This window comes from Salminus brasiliensis, chromosome 3, assembly GCF_030463535.1.
Source record: "Salminus brasiliensis chromosome 3, fSalBra1.hap2, whole genome shotgun sequence".
NCBI lineage: Eukaryota > Metazoa > Chordata > Actinopteri > Characiformes > Bryconidae > Salminus > Salminus brasiliensis.
Window position 1 is genome coordinate 26,736,513 of NC_132880.1, and position 19,329 is coordinate 26,755,841.

Here is a 19,329-nt window from a genome sequence, read left to right on the forward strand (position 1 = left end):
TTGGTCCAGTGTCATGTGAGCTGCTTATCACACAATGTGTTGACTCTCAGAAACTTGTCCTCTGATGATGTTGTGGATGTGAGCCTGTCAGACCTCTTCCTGTACCAGACCTCTTTAGTTTTCTCTAGGTTTAAAGAGCTTCTTGGTGTAAGAAACTGTCCTCACAACATTCTGTCTTCATTTGTAATTTCTCAAAGGACAGAGCAACACTTTTTTGAGGTCAATCTGCCTTCCTTTATTAAGTGTCATCTTTGAGACATTATAATAGGAATCTGGATGCGGAATGACCTCAAAATACTGCATTCCTACACTGATTTTATGCAGATAAAGGGGTTGTAAATTATAAGCTTGACTAGCAACTTACTAGCTATAAGTTGTTACACAATGACGTCCCTAAAATGGTTTAAAAATGGTAAATTGTCATTTTTAACTTTTTTAATTCACTTTACACCAGCAGTTTGCTGCCTAACTTTGTATTTGAGGTCACAGGACTTTGTAGCATTGCAAGTAATTCAATAGACTTATATATCAATAAAAACAATTGAAAATTGGGAGTGTTCTAAAACCTTTGACCCTTAGAGTATTCATGTACAAACTGAAAGGAGGTTTGTAGCACATTAAATTCAACATAAATAATTTAAACAAGATGTGTTAAAAGACATGTTAAAATGATATATTTCATTCATTTAAATAAATACATTTGAATGTGCATATTTTTAGGAAGCACTGATATTGCAGAAAAATAAAAAAATCATTTGGAAATCTACCATAAGAATTTTTTTCACTAGTTTCACTAGTTTTGGCAAGAACTTTGAAACCCAATTTTGCCACATTAAAATTATAATACGGTTATAATACATATTTATATAGAGAGAGATTGGAGGTCCTAAAAAGCCTGCTTAGGTCCCCAAAGGTCTATAGTGCTATATCAATCTCCTTCTGGTGTCCGGACTGTAATAGAGAAAGTTATCAGTAACTTTAAACCCTACACTCCTAAGACACTCTGTCAATCGTGTCTTTGTCTCATATCTGAGTTCATCTAAATTTTCCTCTGAATGATTGTTAATCATTGTCATTTCATGCATGTACAGATCATTATTTAGGAGTTTGCTCAGGCACTCTGTCTCAGCACAGTTACCAAAAGGATGCTCTACTTTATTGGGGTCTGCATTTGGCAGATGAAACATTTTTTCACAGTTCAAACACGGTCGTTTTTCTTTGTAAACATTTTCTCTCCAGTCTCTATAAAATGCCTGGCATTTCATTGATGCAGGGAACTTAATACCATCACCAGAAGCTTCAGACTGAAATGACATGACTGCATGAGATACATACTCGTGCCATGTTTTAAGACATGACACATTAATCAAAATTTTCTTGGCATTTCCTTTCCTGCAGGAAAAAGACGCCCCATAATATTTCCGTGAATCATAATCAGAATGACACACACAGATGACTGTTGATTCCAGTGTGTAGTATTCCTCATGTTTACTGCCTGGCTTGTGTAGAGGATTTGGAAATTTCAGTTCCTTCAGCAGACATGTAAGCTCTTCTTTTATCCTGTCTTCAGTGCCGTAGAGTATCTCCATCTGAAAAAAAGAAAACAATTCAAATCAAAAGTTGTTATTTAAAATGAATATTTTTGTGCAATTATCAAATCCTTTCATAAAACGACTAAAATATTAAGTAGAGACTAACCTACACAAAGACAACTAAGACACAAACTAAACCACTAAGACACAAACAACAGCAATCAGATATTATAAAATAAACAGCTTGAACATAACAAATAAATGTTAGCAACATAGGTAAAGAAGACTAGGCCTAGAGTCAAATCAAGTGGTTTTTATTGTCATTTCAGTGCTGTACAAGTACACAGTGAAATGAAGTTATGTAGAAATTATGAGAACAAAAACATGAGAGATAACTAATAACACAAGTGCTAATGATAACACACATGCTACTGCCAAACAAACCAAATGAACTATGCTAAGCTTATGCTAAGGCAAGCGCAAACCAAAAGACTACCAACAAAACAAACCTAAATTAAAACTTGATCAAAAACAGAAGCTAGATAAAATGCCAATGCTAAAAACAGAAAGCTCAGAAAGAAGAAAACACACAACAAGACACTATAGGCTCAAAGACCAGTGAAGAGGTTGTACAAGACAAACACATGAGTAGGAGACATTATTAAAAACTAATTTCTTCAGTTATTGTGCACATACACATGCAACTGTAAAATACGACAACTCAGTCAGTTGTTTGTTGGCTCACTAGGCAAACAGATTATTCAACACACTGGTCAGACTTCCCTATGTCATCTCAATAGAGATCTTAATACTGCCCCCCTAAATAGCTCCACCCATTAGTTTTGTGAAGGTACCATTTTCCCTCCAGACAGCCTAGAGTAAACTTTTTGGGAATCAGAAGGGGATTTGTTGATTCTGTCAGGTTATGTTACTTTTATTCTAAATATTATAGCGGTTAATCTAATTTGTTATTTAGTTCTGCCAGTGAAGTCCCAACCAATGTGAGAACTTTATTAGCTCTGCCTAGATACCACAGGGTAAACAATCTGATTGGACAATGTTCTGTTTTGTTTTTCACAATTTTGATTTCTCAGTTTCCAACCAAAACTTTCTAATGAAGAATGAGTAGTAATGTTATGCTTGCACAGTTAAAAAAATCTATTCTATTCTTTTCCATTACCTATATTTTTGTAATAATTTCCCCATTAATAGGCCCTAAGAGTTGATAGCCATTCTGAATACATGAATACATTGCAGGCTAAGGTACAAAGAAATTAAGAACACATCTTCACATTGTAGAATAGGGTTTGATTGCCTACCTGGGGTAGCACACCACAATTTACCATGAGTGCTTTGACTCTTAATGCTTTATTAATCAGTTACATTTACTTTTATGAATTAAAATGGTATGGGATGTATTTATTTTCTTTATTTTACTTTACTGTGGTGTAGTTGTTTGATTTCTTTACTTACCATATCAAGCAGAATGGAGAAGGGTGTGCGAGTTGGCAGGTGACTCTTGTACTTTCCAAATGGCTCAGGAAACATGCGCCTTATCATTTCATGAATATTACTTGGGAAAAAATCACTGGGATTCAAGCGGTCATCATGAATGTATCCCAGAAAGAAAATGCTGTGAAGCATCTATTTCACACACAGATTCACAAAAGAAAACTGCATTTTATATTATAATTATTAATAATAACTATAAAACATGCACAATAACAGAATTCAGAACAGAATTCCCTTTAAATTTAGGCATAAGCCACAAAGATATTAGATAATATCTCAGACACAATGGTGCAATTTTTATTTATATATCATGACCATGTGCCTCCAATAAAACATATGCCCCAACTAAAATGAACAACATTCCAGCATTATACTATAAACAGTTCGTGAGAAAAATCGTAATTTTTAATGTCTAGTAGCATACTTTAATATAAGGTTCATTTTAAATATTGAATAATTTGTTTCTGACCTACCTCATTCATGTACCAAAAGAGTCTGCTTTCCTGGCTTTGGTTTCTGATTGTATCCATGATTTTTAAGATTAACAACATGCCACATATTTTCAGGCTGTCACTTTTTCTTTGTTTATTTATAATGTAAGCTTTTGCGCATTTCCTAAATGATCAAGCAGAATTTAATACACTGCACTCACAAAAATAAGATAATCACAGAACAGCATTGTAGGTCACATTAAAATAGTTATCTAAATAAACTTTACAAGTGCTCTATTACAAATGTATGACATTTATATTTAGAGAACACATGTTTGCAAAATCGCACAGAGCAAAGGACTGAACAATCCAATAAAGCAAAGCAGCGTCCCATAAATTCAAAAATCAATCTGAAAGAGACTATTCATAACTTAGTAACTAATAACCTCGTACAGCACTAATATTTAACTCACCTCTTTCCGATGGTCCTATTTTGCGTTTGCTGATCCAACAAAGAAAATACATTATTCAGTTTTAGTTCATTTTATAGCAGTGTAACAATGTATGTAATACACATATTACATGTTTAGTATTACAAAATAATTACCAGTTGACTTGGATTTCCAGATGACATTGTTCACAACAGAAAATCAAAAAACAAAATGTTAGTCTTCACTGAAACAAAGAATACAATGCACAGTCCTCCATATCCGCCCCTTTACAAAGTCTACACCACACCTTTTTTTTGCACCTTAAGTTTCGTTTTCCATGAAATGTTGCAAGATAATTTGTCATTCATTCAGCACATTTGTTTGCCTTAAAATGTGACAAGAGTAAATCAGTGTTCAAAAACAGTTTTTTGACGGCTTGAGAATTTTTTTGTTTGTTTAGAATTTCCTCTGGATTAATGTTTTTTTTTGTTAACATTTGAATTGAATATAATTCCATGGCCTACAATGCTAAGACCACATAATTGCTGATATGTTCAGGGTTTTGTTTATAGTGATTTTGAGAATAAACATTGTCTCAGTTTTATAAAAGTCTAAAAAAAGTCTTTAAAAACTTTTTTCAGTGATTTTTGAGAAAATATCAAAAATAACATAATAGTGATTTTAGATAAATAAACACTTCTATACTAAAATATTTTATATGTACACTGCTTTGTGTATGTGAATGTGTCTTATGTGCACTCATATTTAATTAAACAAAATATGTCTCAATTATTTACTGTTTATCTTAATACTATGTTTCTTATAAACTCTCCTCTTTGAGTAGAAGAATCTAGAATCTGCCATATTCACTAATATCCATGTGTCCCTGTGCATCCTTATCATGTTAAAACAGCATGTCAATTTATTACAGGCTTGGTCTGTGTGCCTTTCAATTTAAAAGATCTATAAAACCTATAAAAGCCAGAACAACTACTTGTTGAAACACAAAATGAGTTTAATTCAAATTCAAACCTTGTCTTTTCTCGTGTCTGGCAGGAAGGTCCTAAAGTGTTTATATAAGAATATAAACATATTTTGAAGTAATTCAAATAATAAAATACTAGAATTACGTTTTTTAACTTATAGACCCACAAGTTTCATTGTTCTCTCACAGCATCACATGTGCAACCTTAGTTCAATGAAAAAATACTCAAATACAATTAGAATTCATATTCACATTTTATTTCACGATATATACAGTGGGTGCATGTGCACCTCTCAGAGCTGGGCATGTACATCCACATTCACCTTGTCTGAAAGAAACTTTCACCACTTCCCAATGTGGATCGGATTTGCAAAAAAAAAAAAAAAAAAAAAAAAAGTATGAACATTTCTATCAAAAATCAGTCTGGATACAATTTAGGCTTTTGGGTTGTCTAAACATAGCATGAGGGGTGTTATAATAATCCTTCTTTTAATTTTTAGCATACTGTCAAAAATGATAAAACACTTTATGTAGAACTGTTTAGATCCATCTTTACTTCTCCTAGTAATCTGTCCACCTGCTAATAAAAAAAATGCATTAGCAAATTTAGCCAACAGTGTTAGGTATACCCATATATATTGATCATTATAAAAGCTTTATTTTTACTCATAAGCAGACAGAGAAATAATGACCTGGAGGATGACAAAATTAAGATTGCCACCAAAATTATTTTTCAATGTTAGGACCCCTACTGATCTCTCTGGCAAAGAAAGGCTTGTCACTCCATTATGAATTCCACAGTTTGATGTCCTGCGAGTCATATAACATATAACAACATAATATACAAATATACAAAACCAAAAATAAAGACCCAAACAAAAAAGCTGAAAAGAAAACTATTCAGAAAGCTACAAACAGGTTAACTTTAGCTGCTCAAACCATAACCATTCTCTTAATGTTTGAAACTGTAATTAGACTAAACAAGCCTAGACAAGCCCAATTCAATGGGTTTACCACTTTCTCTATCAAAATCATTTGTTTGCTAAATTAAGAAATAAAGGAAAGTATTCTTGTCAGAATGTAAAATGTGTTGTAAATAGTATAATGTTTTCAGAATATGATGTTAAATAAACACTCAGAAGATTCACATCCATTAATATGTGCAAACACACTCTGTGACCACATTATACCAATTTGCACCCTGTAAAAGATAAGCTACTATCATAATATATTTTGAATATAACTGAGATGTTGTAAAATGTACCCAAAATATTCTAGATTAGCCAGAACACTGCTGTCGAAAGTTGTGTTTTCTGAGACTGTATCAAATAGTAATTTAAATGCACAAAATTACATTTCATGCATGTTTACAGTAACAGCATTTTCAAAGCCTGTGCTTCTGTACATAATTATAGCTAACATTATTTCATATAGTGCCATGACACTTTTTACACATTTATGTATGTGAGATAAATTGCTCTTTTATGAAATATTGGTGGATTATAAGCTTGCATTACTTGCATAACACTTGTTAGCTAAATTAGCCTACGTAGCTTTGATGCCAAACACAAGAAACAGCAACATCAAAAATGGCTTGTCTGATTAAGTGCAAGGAAAAACTGTAAATTGCATGCTACCACAAGAGTACACAAAAGATGGCATGTACAACTATCTAGCAACCTGTACATGCTACCTTGTGGTTGTGATTGCCATGACCAAGATTCTGACTGTGACACTGTGAGTGTGTGTTATAGTTATGCCAGGAATGCCATGGAACAATTGACATAGATGGCCGGGGAACAATTTCCAAAGTCTTGCTGGTCCATGCTGAACATTGCTCCTCCTCTGTCTGAAAAATCAGTTTGAAAAACAGAAACAGAAACACACTGAGCAACTGAATTAACATGTGGTATATAAGTTGACAATTTAAGTTCATTCATCTAAAATACCTTAAATGCCCTTTTTTCCAACTCCTTTAAGCACTCCAGCAGCTCTAGCCCCAAGGATTCATGAAACTGTTCATGTGCTTCTCTCATTTCCTTCATTTCACTGCACTCCATCCATTCATTGTATTCCTCCTCTGTCTGGGAAACACAACAGGTCAGATTAAGGGTCTAGAGCAGTAGTTCTGTAGTTCTTCTCTGATTTTGAACCTGTGCATGGTATGGGGTAGTCCAGAAAATGGGTTAAGAATAATTGGTCTGTCATCTATAGAAGGGAGAGGTTTACTCTCAATACTTTGTAGAAAAAAATGCAAAGACTTACATAATCCTCAAAACATTCCCCAAGGTTAAAAGATGTGACTCCAGGGAAGGTCATTCCATTTTCAAACAGATCACTTAAACTTGTGGCCACGAAGTGCAGAACTTCATCTTCATAGGCGTACATGTTTCCATCTTCACACAGCAAGAGCACCAACTGACGGGCATATGCCTCACATGGGAAGTCATCAATGGCACCAATCACCTCCATCTTCATCCTCTCTGGCAGGTAGTGGTCTTCCCAGGCTTCCAGCTGATCTTCATTTCCAGCATAAACTGTATCATCCTGCCCACACATTCTGACATGATAGCTCTTTGGTTTTACAAGGGGAATAAGTGTACCAGAATGTTTTTTTACAATGCTTCCAATAGCTGCAAGGTCCATGAACCCAGCTACAAAAAAAAACAACAAAAAACAAAACAAAATGTGGACTAAAAGCTATATAAGATGACATACATTTAACCACAAACTTACCAAACCATATTAAAATGGTCTATAACCTATATATATATATATATATATATATATATATATATATATATATATATATATATTTTATATATATTTATAATTAAAGGAATAAAAGGCAGATATATACATTATATACATACATTTTGTCCTGAAAAATATATACATGAAAGTAAGTATATACCTTCTTTGTAGGTCCCAATTAATTCAGATTTAACCTGGTGACATCTAGCAGTAAAAATACAAAACAATAATCATTCATTTTTGTCAGGAATATTACACTGTATTCTTGTTTTTAATAGAATAAAGCATTCAGGTTTTAATTAAACAATTAAAATCTTATTTATGAAAAAATAAGGTTCAACATGCTTACTTGTTTTCTGCGTCTATGGTCATCATCTCCATTGCTGTCAGACGTGTATTCAGCAAAGTGAAAGTTTCAGAAAACAAGGCTTCTTGTTCTGTTGTCCTTGTTTACTCAAACTTACACTTTAATGAAGACACGTCTCACACCAGCTTAGCTTCATGGAGGAAAGAGGAAAAAGTGTTTAGGACCATTTTAAATGAAATATAGGGAAACAAGTAGTCATTGTAAATCAATATTTGAATATAAAAGATACATGCAAGAAGATAAAGATAAATACAAGATAACTGTTACTGTAAAAAACAAGATTATATTAATGTTACTAAAATACATTTTATATTTAGCTAATGATTTGTTAAGATTTCAACATATATATATAATTCAGTGTTTCCCAAACTGCATATCAGAAATGGGTAAAACGTATAGAGAAATAGAATAGAATAGGAAAAAATTAAAGTGAAATTATGTACAATCTTATGCAAATGTTTGGGCGCTCCTGATCAGAATATGTGTTGTAAATACATGTTCTAAATAAAAATGAGTAACATCCTCTAAACAGACACAGTGCTAAAGTTTGTAGTGCGCAGATACTGTTTATGTCTTTAATTTAAAATATGGGGGAACATAAGTCTAAAAACATAGCATGTAGTTATGCTTTATTTGTTTTTTTGGTTTTCATTTAGAAAACAAATCATAAAAATTGATTCTTTTTTTCTATTCTGTTTTCTATACTGTTGTTGTCTTAAACACAAACATTTAATTTACATTTTCTTGGGTTTTCGGCATTGCGTTTCAAGAAAAGCAGGAAGAGTTATGGTGCCAAAGGGCATTCGCTGACTCACAACAGGACTTTGAATAGGCTATGGAAATCTGCAGGCTAAGGGAGATCATTTAATCGAAATAAAACAAAAACCAAACATCAAAAATCGCTTCTAATACTAACAAACTAAAGATTCATCGAGTGAATGTAAAATATTTATATAAGAAAACAAAGCAACATCTCTCAAAACACATATTTCAGTTTACCTGGTGTCGCTCTTCTTTGTTGCTACTAGAAGGAAGTGCAACCTGTGATGTTGCCCAACCTTGTACTGTGGCTTAACTGTAAGTCATATGCTCACCACTCCCCGTCAGAGGGTAGGGCCTAGAAACCCTATACCCGCCATTTGCCGAACACAATGCTGTTGGGTAATTTTTTACAGGTTAACTGACGTAACTCGAAACTATATATAAAAACCTTTCAGCCCAGCTTCTAATGACAGACTGTGCAGTAACATACAGTACAGGCCAACACATTCACCACCCAGGGAAAGAGAGATAGAGAGAGAGAGAGAGGAGAGAGAGAAATGTGAGGGGGTGAGAATACCCCCTGGTGCCCCCTGCCCTAAATTAACACATACGTTGTTGAAGCGGTTAACCTTAAATTATATGGAAATCAAACTTAATCAAATACGTAACCTCTGATTTACTATATTACAACCATCAGCGACTGGATATTACAACTTAAACAGACAAGGGGGCGCGCCATCACCCGCGCACCATGCAGCTTAATTTAAGGCCTCAGTGTGTCTTTGGAGAGGCACACCTTGCGCTCCTCGAAACACACAAAAGGCATGTACTAAGTTTCTCAATTAATCATGGGTGTGTTTTGGGCATAATGTGGAATAAACCAATCAGCATGTCACTTGCCATTCCCTTTAAGAGCCAGGTGCTGGTGTGGTCTGACTTTGACGGATTGCTATGTCAGTGGCGCAACGCTGGCACCTGTGTTGCCAATTCACTGGCAGGATCACAATGAACGTCTGCCTAGGTTGTTTTTGGTCAGATAGCAATACGCCAAAAATGTACCTGAACACTCCTCATTTTGAGACCACCACGCCCATCGACATAGATATATTCGCAAGTCGCCCTGTTGCTATTTAAACATCACAACGTGCTTTGTGCAGGGTGTAAGACAGGACCCTTGTTTTTCAGCTTCGTGACCACGATTGGCTCCACTCTGGCAGCCCCAACAGCTCACAGTTACGCACAGCAATGGAGAGTGTGGAGGAAAACGTGGGAGAGTGTGTGCGTGTGGTGAACTGTGCTGGGTTGTAGCCTGGGTTCTCATTGCTCATTAAAACTGACTCTGAAACCCCTGCACGACGTGTTCCCTGCATGACTCCTTATGGAGCTAAGTCTTCACCTCCCCACGAGAGCACCCACCTAACACCATACTTCCATTCGTTACACTAAAGGAATTATTTTAAAGAAGACATTCAATTACTATACAAGTTAACATTCACTCCTTCACTAACAATCATATCAATGATTTCACACAGTCTTTTTCTACAACAATTTCCAGGTCAGGTTCTATTCTTTAGTGTTTTGCAACATTTATCCATCCTTCAGTTTTAACAAGATGCCCAGTCAGTTAGGAAAGGTGTCCCCAAAACATATCACTTCTGTCCCCGCCCCCATAGTTACACATATCATCTTGAACTTTGGTCAAAAAGCCTTTAAAAAGCATCTGATCACCAAATGCTCTGAGAAAAGTCAGTGTGCTTTTTTCTTTTCAGTAATAGATTCTTTTAGCCAGCTATATGCTGTATGCAGAGCTTGTGATATCACTGCCTGGTGCAGCTTCACCTCAGGCTTCTTTGTGGCTTTCCTCAAAAGGCCCATTTTTGCTCCGATGCTCGGTTTAGGAAGACATCCTTGTCTAGGCCATGCTTGTGTGGCACGATGCAGCTTACATCTGTGCTCAGTGCAGGGTGTGTCTGGTGACCAGTAAACTGCGAACACTTAGCCTGTGATCTCCGGGGGGACCAGGGGGCATGTGTGACAGTGATGATGACGAGAGTCAAAGACAGCATAGTTGACCTCACTCTGTCTAGGTAGCTAAATAGGCTGTACCTCGCAGTGTGAGCATCTGTTATCCTCCAAGTGCCGCAGTCACATTACGACAGATGACTGGCTTCATGGCCTTTAGAGGAGGAACATGCTGTTCAGCTTTAAGCTCTTCGTCTGTTGGCGTTTCACAACCTTGGCTTTGCTTGTGCTTGGAGATGCATCGCCCCCCTTTAGCTTTGTGGGTGAAGGACCCAGTGCCCCCCTGGCATCTGTGGGTGTCACACACTGTTTCAGACCATTGTTCCACCTAAACTTTTAGCTTCCAGCTAAATGCAGTATACAATAACGGGGCAGTGGTGGCTGGATAACATGGTTGTGGGTTCGATTCCCAGGCTTGGCAAGCTGCCACTGTTGGGCCCTTGAGCAAGGCCCTTTACTCTCTCTGCTCCCCAGGCGCTGGAGTTGGCTGTCCACCGCTCTGGGTGTGTGTGTACTCACTGCCCCTAACACACGTGTGTGTGTGTGTTTGTGTGTGTGTGTGTGTGTGTGTGTCTTCACTACCAGATGGGTTAAATGCGGAGGACACATTTCGCTGTACAGTGACAAATACGTGCACCTTTACCTTTACCAATACATTATACCAACATTATGCTGCGCAACATTAGGGACATCTTGTGGCCATATGTTGGTACTACATCGTTGTGTGATGTGGCAGAGATTAAAAAGGGAATGTCCATTATTTCTTTACAGGGGTGGAGATAGGAATCCGAGGTCACGATTTTTAATGTAATTTTAGCAAAAAGGTACTTTTTTGTCTTATAATAACCCGGATTCCCATTTCGCAGGTGGACTCTGGGAACTGGAGTCCGGTGGAGTCGGTGCAAGGACCGGAAAGTGCTATATGTGTCACACACAGTTGAAGAGGTTTCGAAGCAGCATTTCGCTGCCATAATGTGACTTAATGTGTGTTTTTTATTTTTATAAATTTCCCCCTCGACCACAAACAGCGAAATTACTGACAGGCCAGGTTCTGTGGCCCTCCTCTGCAGTAGGTGGCGGTGTGGAGCTGCACCTGCTCTATGGAGAGGGAGGACACGTCTGCAAAAGAGTGAAGTTCAGTGCGCATGCGTCACACAGCCCTCACACACACTGCGGGCAAGGAGCTGGGAGAAGGTGAGTGTAGCGTCTGCCAGAGATCCCGGTTTACGTGCAGATTCGTATATAAATGTCTAAGTGATCATTAGGTTGCAGACTGCGCTGTTTGCAGCCCCTGTTTTGTTGGTAGTGTTTGATCAGGTGTGTTTTGTTGGCTCTCAGAGGGGCGCTTTTTGTCCGTGTTGAGCCGAGCTGTTCATTCAGGCAGTCGGGGTGAAGTACACGTAAGCGCTACTAGTAGAGTTTACAGCAGAAGAGCCGGAGATCTCCCGAAACATGAGCAGTACCTGATCTTAACTACTGCTACTAACTGATGCACTGAGATATGGATTTATTTATTTTAATTGTGTATTAAATTAATGGGTTTCAGAATGTGTTCTCCCTCAGCGACACCCTGACACTAGCAGTGGTCCAGACAGGGGGCTGCCTTGCTAACCGTTAACCGAGTGCTAGCTAACGGTACTGTGGGACTAAGATCTCAGTGGTCGTGTGTATAGTCCAGGCCGAGTGTATAAACCAGTGCATTTTAGCTTAGTAAGAGGTTTTAACAGTGGGCTTATTTGTGCTTATTTGTGTCCTGAGTCGAGTTATGCTAGCTAACTGTAGCCGACTGTCTTAGCTAGCTGGCTAGCAAGCTGTTACAATGTACTGGGTAACGTCAGTGATGGTGTAACGTTAAATAATTCGTTGATAATTTAGCATTAAATAATAAATAGTCTTTTATAATGTAGACTTAAATAATTGTAGACTCTGCTAAATCATTTTAGTAAATTTAGTAAAGTGGCGTTTAGCTGAGAAGCCCAGGTCTTAGACCAGGATCACTGTGATAGTCTGCTCTTCACAAATGCACTACGTGGACAAATGTTTTGAGACACCGACTCATTCGTTGTTTCCTCTGAAATCAAGGTTAAGAGTTTATCCTGCTTTCAATGGAGTAATTGTCTCTACTGTCCAGAGAAGCCCTTTTTACTAGAGTTCAGAGCATTTCTGAGTATTTGATTGCATTTAGCGACAAGAGCGTTTATATGGTCGTGTTTCATGATCCTCACCTCAACTTCCCAAATCATCCCATAAGTATTGGATGTAGTACCGACCATTATTCCCTAGAACACAGCTCCACAGCTCAATGCTAAGAACTCCTCTAGCCCACACCTCGCGTTAGACATGGTGCCAATAGGTTGATGTTGATCTGCTCCAGAGAGTCCTGTTCTATTAGCAGCTCTTCTCTACAGGGACTAGACAAACTGTGTGTGCGCAAAGGTTCAACTTGTAGCTGAATGTGTTTATTAGAAGGGATGTGGTCCTAACTTTAAAAGCAACATTTCTGCATCTGAAAATAAGAATTTATTGAGATGATACAATCTTGCTTGGTGTAGGTTTAGGCATGAAATCCTGTAACATGAAGGGATAAACTTGATGCACATACAGAAAGTCTTCAAGTATAAGGAAAAATGTGCACAATTTATTTCATTTTAAGTGTGTTGTAACTATATGGTGTGTAAACTATCTGTTTTGCCCATTGTTATACTGAAAAAGCACCTTCTCTTGTTTTCAGATGAGGACTCTGTGCATATTTGCTCTGGTTGCTGTGCTGGGTCTGGTGGCAGGAGAAGAAGGGGCTCGCCTACTGGCCTCCAAGTCCCTGCTTAACCGCTATGCTGTGGAGGGCAGAGATCTCACCCTACAATACAACATTTACAATGTTGGCACCAGGTACTGCTTCCAATGCCTGTACATGTATTTTATTTTAGCAGTTTTTCTAGTCTGATGCTGTCCGGTTATACTTACTGACTTTTCTTCTATCTCTTTTCTCAGTGCTGCTCTGGAAGTGGAGCTCTCTGATGACTCCTTCCCTCCTGAGGACTTTGGCATTGTCTCTGGAATGCTGAATGTGAAATGGGACCGCATCGCCCCGTATCCTTATTGTCTATACCCTAATTAAGGGAGAAATGATTGTACACTGCAACTCATTAATAACTTCATCATCTTGGTCAGTTAGTTGGGACACTAGTTCATCCCAAATGTTTAGAAATAGTAAAAATAGAATGTTTAATGTAATGCATTTCTCCATCTTTCCTTCCAAATGGATTCCCATGTCAGCGCTAAGATTGAAAATCAGTACCACTGTTGCTCTCGGGATTTGATTTTAAGGGTTAATGGGAGCATTCAGTCTTTGCTGTTATCTTATCTTAAACATGTCTCACCGTCTTAACTTAATCAGTGGTTGTTCATGTTCCCTAACTTCTGTCCCATCAGTGCCAGTAACGTCTCTCATACCGTAGTGCTGCGGCCCCTGAAGGCTGGCTACTTCAACTTCACCTCAGCCACTGTCAGCTACCTGGCCCAAGAGGGAGGGCAGGTCGTGGTGAGTACTACACCCAAACAGCACTTTTGACTGAAGCATGCAATAGCAGTTGTTTCTGTATTACTGTAGCATGTTGGGTGTTAATATAGTGTTTTTGTTCTACAAACTAAAATAACAGTAGTGTGGCTTAGATGTTAAGTATCTTGGTAGTGCATTGTGTAAGCATGATGTTCAGTGGTTAGGATGAAGGTTCTATTCTTGTTTTCTATCAGGTTGGTTACACCAGCGCCCCTGGTCAGGGAGGTATTCTGGCCCAGCGGGAGTTTGACAGGCGCTTCTCTCCCCATTACGTAAGTTATTCACATTTAATCTTTAGCAGAACATGGGTGATTCACTGCACCCATGAGTTGATTGAATACCTAAAATTCTGTTTTAAGGCTGACTCTTGACTGTGTCTGCTTCTATAGCTGGACTGGGCTGCATTTGGTGTGATGACCCTTCCTTCCATTGGCATCCCCCTGCTCCTTTGGTACTCCAGCAAGAGGAAATACGATTTGCCCAAGAGCAAGAAGAACTAACGGGGAAGTGGGTTGCAGAAATGTGGGTTCAGTTTGTGGGATGAGTATTAAAGGGTTGTTTTGGGGGGAGCAATTTTCAATAATTTTATTACCCATATTGGGGGTAAAATGATCAGTCATGCTAGGTTTGGGCAAATCTGGTAGGATGCCCTTTTTGTGTATGAGGAAACGTTGGACTGACTTCATTGTGGGACGAGAGTATTGGTGGCAGTGTTTCACAGCCTACATGACTGACCGCAGTGGCCATTCCAGACTGCCACTAACAGTTTGTCTTTTTGTTTTTTTTGGAGAATTGATCAACGCTAAATTAAATCTTAAGAACTTTGCACCCTGTTTATTGCTGGTCTGAGATTAGCAGTGAAAATAAAGAAGTGGGTTTTTTAAAAATAATCTGGTTCTTTCTCTTTTCAAATGTGCTTGTGTTTTGGTTAAAACTTTGCTTACTTATCTAATCGGTGTTTGGTGCTGACTGCCGACATATAATCTTTTGGAGCTTCAGCAGTTGAGTTCCACTGTCTTTTGATCATTGGGTCGCTGTTTATTTGTTTGCCTGGTCTCCGTAGAGGAGCTGGTATTTGTAAATGCTTTAAACCACATTTAAAGGGGAATTACATGGATTATTTTCAAAGTATGTGCTTGAGTAAAGATGTAAACAAAGCCAACCTGAGGGGTTGGGTCTGAAATGAGTAAGAATTGTTCACCGTGGTGGTGATGGGAAGCAGAGATGTTTTTGTTTGTTTGCTTGTTTTTTAAAGCTATTTAGAAACCTTTTGTAATGCTAATGAATGTGGCTTGATGCCTGGGACATAACTTTAAAACTCCTAAATTAGACCTAAGTAAGTTATGAAGAAACTTAGAATTTCATTACTTAGTAAGGCAGAAATGTAGTTCTTCTTAATAGCCTTCATTTCATATTTTAAATATTTTATTTCTGCATTTTATGTATGTGGAAGTTTATGTTCAATAGCATGGTAACAGGTTTGTACACAGCTCTTCTTTAATGACTGTGATAAGTATTTGTTTCATTTTTGAAAGTAAAGGTTTCAAATCTCAAAAGAAATTGCTCTTAACCTGGGTATGAAATATAATAATTTAAATGAGCAGGAAAAAGCCAGACTACACCCTCACAAAAGGGTTTTTCAGTAAAGGCAATGTTTCTCAATCAAACCTTGCATATATAATAAAAATGGTTCTTTATATACAATGAAAACCTCTTGAAGATGTTTCTTCATAGAACCATTTTAAAGGGTTCCAATATTGATATGGTTGAAGTAGCAGTAGGAAGGTTAAGGTATAGAAATTTGAACTGTACTATAGGCACTGTTAGTAATCTGGAAAGCCTGAAATGTTTCTTGCACAAAGCAACATTTTCTTCTATGATACCTGGCCAGCTTATTCATTACAAAGAAGGGGGGGGGGGTTCACAGAAGAGCTTGGCTTAACGTTTGGGGTTAGGAGGTGGCAGAGGAGGTCTGGAGTTGGTTGGTCTCTCTGGAATCTGCTCATATATGGAGAAAGCAGAGTTCACAGGTTGCAGATGCTCGGAGTGGTTAAGGCTGAAGAGTGGGGATGCAGTCATCCCTGGTGAACCACTCTGAGAAAGAAAATATAGCCATCACCCTGTTAAACATTTTCAAGGTTTTCTGCACATAAAGGAAACATTACACTGAAATATTTGAAACTGTATCTGGTATTGACGACTATGACGAGTCATACCTGTACACTGCTGTCAGGTCGGAAGGCATGTCTTGGGGGTGGTCTTGAGGGCAAGCTCGGGTTGGGCCTTGTGGATGAAGGGTTGGAGTTAACCATGCTGACTGTCCGGACTTGTGGAGGAGCTGGCATGCTCAGGGGGTCATCTCTGGAGCCTTTAATATTGACCTCGGAGTAAAGGTGATTACCAGGGAGGTCTCCTAGAGAGATCACACATGAGTTTGTAGACAGAAAGCATAAGCCTCCACTGAGCTGTTCAATAGCATTACATTAGCAGAAGTTTGATAAAGATATGGGGGCAATTGCTAGCCCTCACCCTCACAGCTTGGTATTGCTGTGTGAGATAGGAAAGAGACTAGAGCTAGTGATTAAAATTGAACACAGCTAGATTGGGAGGACAACTATGAAAACATCACATACACTGCCCTCCATAATGTTTGGGACAGACTATATTATTCCTTGCTCCACAGACCAATCAGATGTGATGCTTTTAAACAGTCCCCCTCATTTAAGTGTACTATAATGTTTGGGACATAGCAATGATAGGTACAAATAAGCTGCCATGTTTAGTACTGAGTTGCATATCTCTTGCGTGCAATGGCTGCTTGAAGCCTGCGAATCGTAAGACATCACCAGGTGTTGAGTACCTTTTTTGGTGATGCTTTGCAGAGCCTCTAATGCAACAATATGTTTGGGTTTATCATCTGGCTATTGGATGAAGCACTGTCCAATGAGTTCGGCAGCATTTACTGGAACTTGAAGACAAGTGTGGCAGTCATACATGCCCAAACCATGACACCCCACCACCATGTTTTACAGGTAAGGTGGTGTGCTTTGGATTGTGGACAGTCCACACTTTGCTCCTGCCATCCCTTTGATACAGGTTAATCTTGGTCTTATCTGTCCATAAGTCTTTTTTCCAGTATTCTATGGACCGTAATCTGCCCCTTCTGTTTCAATGGTTTGCATCTTGCAAATTAATTAAGTCTTTTGAAGAGTAGTGTCTGACAAATGCACACCACCTCCTGAAGGCTAGGCTAGGCTAGGCCAGGCTGAAAGAATTCTGTTGCCATCAGCAGTGGAGGTCTTCCTTGGCCTATTAATGAGCTTACCAGTGTGTTCTTTCTCCTTAATGAAATTTGTTTGGTAATCCTGAGGTTTGACTCTAATGGTTGTATTCTTGTTTGCAGCCTGATACAAGCTTCTTAGGCTTTTATTGGCACAGCTCTTGCTCTCGTATTGGACAATGGCAACTAAAGACTCAGGACAATGGCAACTAAAGGTTTTTGAAAGCTTAAAAGCAAGCTCAAGTATCTTATACCTGCATTAATGAAGCAATTGAACATATCTGACTAATCATACTCTGTGTAAAAAGCGTTGTAATTTCAACTGAAATTACAACACTGAAATGCATGCAAATAATTAATAATAATTAAAGTCTGGAATGTGGACTTGAATCATGTCTTGAATTATTAATATGGAGAAGAGGGGCATCTCAAGGAAAAATATGTCTTTGTCCCAAATATAAAAACAAATTATCATTAAAAATGATCATTTTGAAAGGTTCTTCTTCTGTATCATCTCTTTTTGGCACCTTTAATTTTTAATAATGTAGGAATAGGAAGCCTTCTCCTAGTTTGAGCTCTTCAGTTGAATTTCTGTTTCTAACATTTTTTTAAAACCTTCATGTTCTGTCTCTTCCAGCTTACCTGTGTTTCTGTCTATTTCTCTGCGACTCCCCATGGCATAAAAGTCGATCTCCTCCTTGCGGGGACGCATGTGCGGGGTCTCCTCATAAGTGTGCAGGGGCTCTAGTTCCCAGTACTTCTGTTCTGCCATGATTGCAGTGCTGGGGAATAACTGAGGTTCAGTGGATGCTGCTGCCCCTAATAAGCTGGGGTCATTGTCAGCGTCAGTGACGCTAAAAGAGGGATTCTGCTGTACAGCCCTGGGTGGTTTGTTGACTCGAGCGTAGGGAGCATCTGTAGACTGGGTCAAGTCTTCTGCGTTGTTCACAACAAGTTCTGGCATGCCATTCTGCAGATAGGAAATAATGTTTTGTATTTTTTTTTAAATGTCTTACCATTATTAATATATTTGTAAATGTTTTAGAAATAATGGATGGGAATATGTTTCTAAACACAAAAGGGTTTGGTCATATGTCTGCAGCAGTCTTCTGATTCTGAGCTAAATCCCCATCATATAAGGCACAACCACATTCATACATTACTGAAAACAAATGCTTCCTGTAGAATATACCAATATGTGAATTTCCTTTGTAAGAATTACAACATTGTAAGAAATGGTGCTTTTCTTCTGAGATTTCACTGCTTTCATGACATTACACATTCATTCCTAGCCCTCTGAATTATATCACAGAAGGATTTGATCATATATATTGATAATATATATCTTATGTTACAAAATGAGAAATCAAAGTGCATAGCATTTTTTGATTAAACAATAAAACTACATTCCAACAATCTGTTCTGTATGGAGTATCTTTCTGTTAACAACAGCCTCAAATGCATACTGTACACACCTACAGTACAACCCCTATAACCCAAATTATATGTTCATTATTCAACCATAAACATACAGTCATGTGAAAAATAAGGAAACCCTTTGTCTTTTTTATTATATTGAAACATCTGGACATTTAAATCCTCATTTGAGATGGAGGTAATATAACTAAACAAATGCAACTGAATAAATGGCCTTAAAAATTGTTCTCTGGCAAATTTCAGTCTTTGATGTTTAG

At 37.8% G+C, this 19,329-nt stretch overlaps 3 protein-coding genes and 1 long non-coding RNA gene across 8 annotated transcripts in view; 1 reads left to right on the forward strand and 3 right to left on the reverse strand.

The window, feature by feature from the left end:
- Nucleotides 1-832: 832 nt before the first annotated feature.
- LOC140551323 (uncharacterized) lies at nucleotides 833-3,950 on the reverse strand. Of its 2 annotated transcripts, none has more exons than XR_011979242.1 (3): nucleotides 3,518-3,950; nucleotides 3,006-3,176; nucleotides 833-1,589 (listed from the first exon to the last, which is right to left on the reverse strand). It is a non-coding gene; the product is annotated as an uncharacterized lncRNA (long non-coding RNA). The 2 variants fall into 2 exon arrangements; XR_011979243.1 differs by having other exon boundaries at nucleotides 3,006-3,206.
- A 1,176-nt stretch (nucleotides 3,951-5,126) lies between these two features.
- Nucleotides 5,127-9,066, reverse strand: LOC140551324 (uncharacterized). 2 transcript variants are annotated; one of them, XM_072674728.1, is made up of 6 exons: nucleotides 9,012-9,066; nucleotides 7,995-8,142; nucleotides 7,806-7,849; nucleotides 7,157-7,545; nucleotides 6,841-6,975; nucleotides 5,127-6,740 (listed from the first exon to the last, which is right to left on the reverse strand). In XM_072674728.1, exons 2-6 carry the CDS (start codon nucleotides 8,024-8,026, stop codon nucleotides 6,564-6,566), a joined length of 777 nt encoding a protein of 258 aa, XP_072530829.1. In that variant the 5' UTR covers nucleotides 8,027-8,142; nucleotides 9,012-9,066; the 3' UTR covers nucleotides 5,127-6,563. The 2 variants fall into 2 exon arrangements, with proteins under 2 accessions (XP_072530829.1, XP_072530830.1); XM_072674729.1 differs by lacking the exon at nucleotides 5,127-6,740 and having other exon boundaries at nucleotides 6,966-7,044.
- A 2,884-nt stretch (nucleotides 9,067-11,950) lies between these two features.
- ssr2 (signal sequence receptor, beta) lies at nucleotides 11,951-15,245 on the forward strand. Its single transcript, XM_072675753.1, has 6 exons — nucleotides 11,951-11,990; nucleotides 13,528-13,685; nucleotides 13,788-13,886; nucleotides 14,229-14,337; nucleotides 14,550-14,627; nucleotides 14,745-15,245. The coding sequence occupies exons 2-6, from the start codon at nucleotides 13,528-13,530 to the stop codon at nucleotides 14,853-14,855; spliced, it is 555 nt and encodes a 184-aa protein (XP_072531854.1). The 5' UTR covers nucleotides 11,951-11,990; the 3' UTR covers nucleotides 14,856-15,245.
- A 517-nt stretch (nucleotides 15,246-15,762) lies between these two features.
- Nucleotides 15,763-19,329, reverse strand: part of LOC140551934 (uncharacterized) — a 48,495-nt gene continuing 44,928 nt past the window's right edge. For all 3 annotated transcript variants that reach the window (XM_072675749.1, XM_072675750.1, XM_072675748.1), the window contains 3 exons: nucleotides 18,278-18,605; nucleotides 16,572-16,768; nucleotides 15,763-16,449 (listed from right to left, as the gene is read on the reverse strand). In XM_072675749.1, the coding sequence (XP_072531850.1) occupies nucleotides 16,294-16,449; nucleotides 16,572-16,768; nucleotides 18,278-18,605 (681 nt within the window). In that variant the 3' untranslated portion in view covers nucleotides 15,763-16,293. The remainder of the gene's footprint in view (nucleotides 16,450-16,571; nucleotides 16,769-18,277; nucleotides 18,606-19,329) is intronic.

What these genes read in the sequence shown, in the direction of transcription:
- ssr2 (XM_072675753.1), top strand. Translation starts at nt 13,528, where the DNA reads ATGAGGACTCTGTGCATATTTGCTCTGGTTGCTGTGCTGGGTCTGGTG. An exon ending in AAATGGGACCGCATCGCCCC is followed by an intron (nt 13,887 to 14,228) that starts GTATCCTTATTG and finishes CTGTCCCATCAG; the next exon opens with TGCCAGTAACGTCTCTCATA. An exon ending in GGCGCTTCTCTCCCCATTAC is followed by an intron (nt 14,628 to 14,744) that starts GTAAGTTATTCA and finishes CTGCTTCTATAG; the next exon opens with CTGGACTGGGCTGCATTTGG.
- LOC140551324 (XM_072674728.1), bottom strand. Translation starts at nt 8,026, where the DNA reads ATGGAGATGATGACCATAGACGCAGAAAACAA. An exon ending in ACCATAGACGCAGAAAACAA is followed by an intron (nt 7,850 to 7,994) that starts GTAAGCATGTTG and finishes TTTTACTGCTAG; the next exon opens with ATGTCACCAGGTTAAATCTG. An exon ending in GGGAATGTTTTGAGGATTAT is followed by an intron (nt 6,976 to 7,156) that starts GTAAGTCTTTGC and finishes TGTGTTTCCCAG; the next exon opens with ACAGAGGAGGAATACAATGA.